This window comes from Fulmarus glacialis, unplaced genomic scaffold (genome assembly GCF_000690835.1).
Source record: "Fulmarus glacialis isolate BGI_N327 unplaced genomic scaffold, ASM69083v1 scaffold48379, whole genome shotgun sequence".
Lineage (NCBI taxonomy): Eukaryota > Metazoa > Chordata > Aves > Procellariiformes > Procellariidae > Fulmarus > Fulmarus glacialis.
Window position 1 is genome coordinate 1 of NW_009236130.1, and position 3,341 is coordinate 3,341.

Sequence of the window (3,341 nt, forward strand, 5' to 3'; positions counted from 1 at the left end):
CGCTGCCAGCACAGCCACCACTGCCACCGCTGCCACCGCTGCCACCGCAGCCCTGCAGCTCCTCCGCCTGGTCGGCGACAGCAATAGTCGGAAACAATCAGCCCTGTCCATTCCCCTTCTCAGCCCTTCCCGCATTCCTCCTGTATCTCAAGCCTAGATAATCCACTTCGCAGTTTATTTACTTCGGGTTTCTAAGTTATCTTCCTTTTTCTGCTTTCAGATATGGATTACTGCTACCGATGTAACAACAAAACCTACTGGGCTCCCGTCAACAGCACCACATGCTACAGAAAGACAATCTATTTCCTCGCCTGGACTGACTGGTTTGCTATTTTCCTCCTCCTCCTCTCTGCTTTTGGGGTTGTGCTGGTTTTGTCGATTAGTGTAATATTTACTAAATACCTGAATACGCCGGTTGTAAAAGCATCTGGAGGTCTAACTGTCTGCTATATTATTCTTTTCAGCCACTTCTTAATTTTTTTAAGCACCGTCTTCTTCATAGATGAACCCACAGAATTCAAGTGTAAAACTAGGCAAGCCCTCTTTGGCATAAGTTTTGCACTCTGCATTTCATGTATTTTAATAAAGTCATTAAAAATTTTACTAGCCTTCAGCTTTGATCCCAAGCTGCAGAATTTCCTGAAATGCATGTAAGCTGTGGTCACCTGCACTGGAATTCAAGTTATCATTTGCACCTTCTGGCTAATATTTAGGACACCTTTTGTAAAGGAAAACTTCTCCATCCCAAGAGCGATAATTCTGGAGTGCAATGAGGGCTCTATCGTGGCTTTTGGGATTATGTTGGGCTACATCGCTGCCCTAGCCTTCATTTGCTTCATATTTGCCTTTAAAGGTAGGAAGTTGCCAGAGAACTACAATGAAGCAAAATTCATCACCTTTGGCATGCTAATTTACTTTATAGCGTGGATTGTATTTATCCCTGTTTATGCAACTACATTTGGCAAATACCTGCCAGCAGTGGAAATCATCGTTGTTTTAATATCCAATTATGGAATCCTCTGCTGCACTTTTCTTCCAAAGTGCTACATCATCATTTACAAGCAAGAAACAAACACAAAATCTGCCTTTCTCAAAATGATTTACACGTATTCCTCCAAGAGTGCAGGCAGCATTGCTGTTAGTCAGATTTCTTTGGATTCAAAGTCTTCCAGCTCTCGAGCTACTATCTCAGACTCGTGTAAAGCTGAGAAAAATGCTGTGAATGGAAGCTGCCATTTCCAAGTGCCTGGGCAGACACTAATAAAAGGGGAAGTTCTTCATAAAAATACTGCAAGGACTATGGCCAGGAAAAGACTCTCCAGCATATGACTGGGCAGCGTTAAAGTCGTAGAAGATGAAAAGCCATCTTTGGAAGCCATTTCTCTTTCAGGCCTCTTTCCTTTTGGCATCCCCAAAGAGAGCAGGCCACACGAAATGCCTTCTCCTCTGGTACTTAAGCAGTTATCCATTGCCAGATTTGCAAGGCTTTCCTTGCTCACGAGTCTGGCCCCTGCTCCTGCGGGCACCAGGAGGTGCAGCGCCCTTCAGCAGCTCCCTTCCTTCCCCGGCCCGCTCACGTAGACCTGCGGGAACCTATTCTGCAATCTCACTTCCCCGAGTGAGGCAGAAGCGTCAGGAAATTATTATTTCTCACAGGCACGTAGGTGGGAACATATGGGTTTACCCCACTTTTTTTGCGTCTTTGATGCCCAATTGTTTAAGGAGCTCTTCTTCTCACCTGGCTCTGTTTTGCAGATCAAACAGAACCCTTTCCCAGCCTTTGTTTGCTAGGATAAACAAGTCCAGTCCTTTAGTCTCCACTTTTAAGATAGGCTTTCCATTCTCCCGAACATCCAAAAGTAACCCTTTTCACCTGGTATCAGTGAATCCTTTTTTTTTCCCTCCCCAAAATTGCACGCATTATTCCAGATGAGTGCTTCAGTAACTTTTAAAGTTCCTCATATTTACCAGGATGATAATGAGCTAGAGACAGGTCTATCTAAAAATTAAAGCATTTCTCTGGAGCTTTGTAGTTATATGCATGTTCATCTACTTTTTTTCCCCATACTCAGAGGAAATACACTGATTCACCTCACGCACCTCCTCTGATGCATGAGGAGAGAGGACCCACTATGTTGTCCCCAGGTGTCCTCTTAGTTGAGGATATAATGTCAATGTGTAATGTCAAAAAACTTATAAACCCTAATTGATTCCTCTCATTAGCATAAATAATGTAATGACCAGGATCAGCATGAGTGTATCCTGGCAATTTTAGCTTTTTTGATACATATTTTAAAAATCTGATTTTCAACAAGAAAATGACAATGCACCATTCCAATACGTAGAAATAGCACAAGAATGAACTGATATGAGCTGCACTGGATGAGTCTCTGCTCTGTAGCTCCGTGAGTACAGCTATGCTGTGACTTCTCTACGAGAGGCAAAAGGCACGTTCAGAGAAGGAGGAATTTTTCTGTAGGGACAATAGTGCCACAGAGCCACAGAGCTTTTTCAAACCCTAAACAACAGAGCTATGTTTCCAATCCAGGACCGTGAAAAATACTTTTCCGTGTTCATAAAGCCCAAACCATAGAAACCCTGCTATTTTAACTTCTGTGCCATGTTACTGTAAAATAATACTAAATTCCTTGAGTTTTGTCCCTGCTTCTGTTTAGATCTGGTATAACCAGATGTTGTGGAAGGCCAAAAAGAAGTTCAGTAGATTTGGTGTTACACAGGCGTATTCTGTTATTGTTATGTAAAATATATCTATTTTTCTATCATTTCTATTTATATGTTGTAACCCTTATCCATGTGATTTTTCTACCCATATTTTGTTAAAAATAGCTATAAATCACATTTCAACAATGGACACAGGCAATGAAATTACTGTGACATGTAGACTATATATGTACTACATATCTGTGAAGACATTTTTAAAGTCCTTTGAATGGCAAGGGTGCAATTTACATACATATTTCACTAATTATATAAGTTCTGTAGCTGATTGGAGGAATGAAGGTTTATGCATATATATTTATATAAAGAATGCTGTTCATACCACAGTTGTTGCAAATACTGTTCTGAATATGAAGTTTTGTACAATAAGGTTAGAATTCCTGCAATTTGGCTGCCAATGCAGCAAAAAGTATCTCCCTCAAAGAGAGAAGCAAAGCTTACATTGCACAACAACTATCAGCACTAAGCTGGTTAGAAAAGTTAATTTGGCTCTAACGTTGTATCTGTATTTATTGTTTTCAAAAGTGTTGAGCATGTCATGTCTTGAAGATATAAGGAAAGGGGATGATTAAAGCCATATAGAATCATAGAATCATTAAGGT

At 40.9% G+C, this 3,341-nt stretch overlaps 1 protein-coding gene across 1 annotated transcript; it reads left to right on the plus strand.

Moving 5' to 3' along the window:
- Positions 1-222: 222 nt before the first annotated feature.
- LOC104082961 (G-protein coupled receptor family C group 6 member A-like) lies at positions 223-1,329 on the plus strand. The gene is given in 1 exon segment (XM_009586256.1): positions 223-1,329. A coding segment is annotated over 1 exon segment (1,107 nt).
- The last annotated feature ends 2,012 nt before the right edge of the window (positions 1,330-3,341 follow it).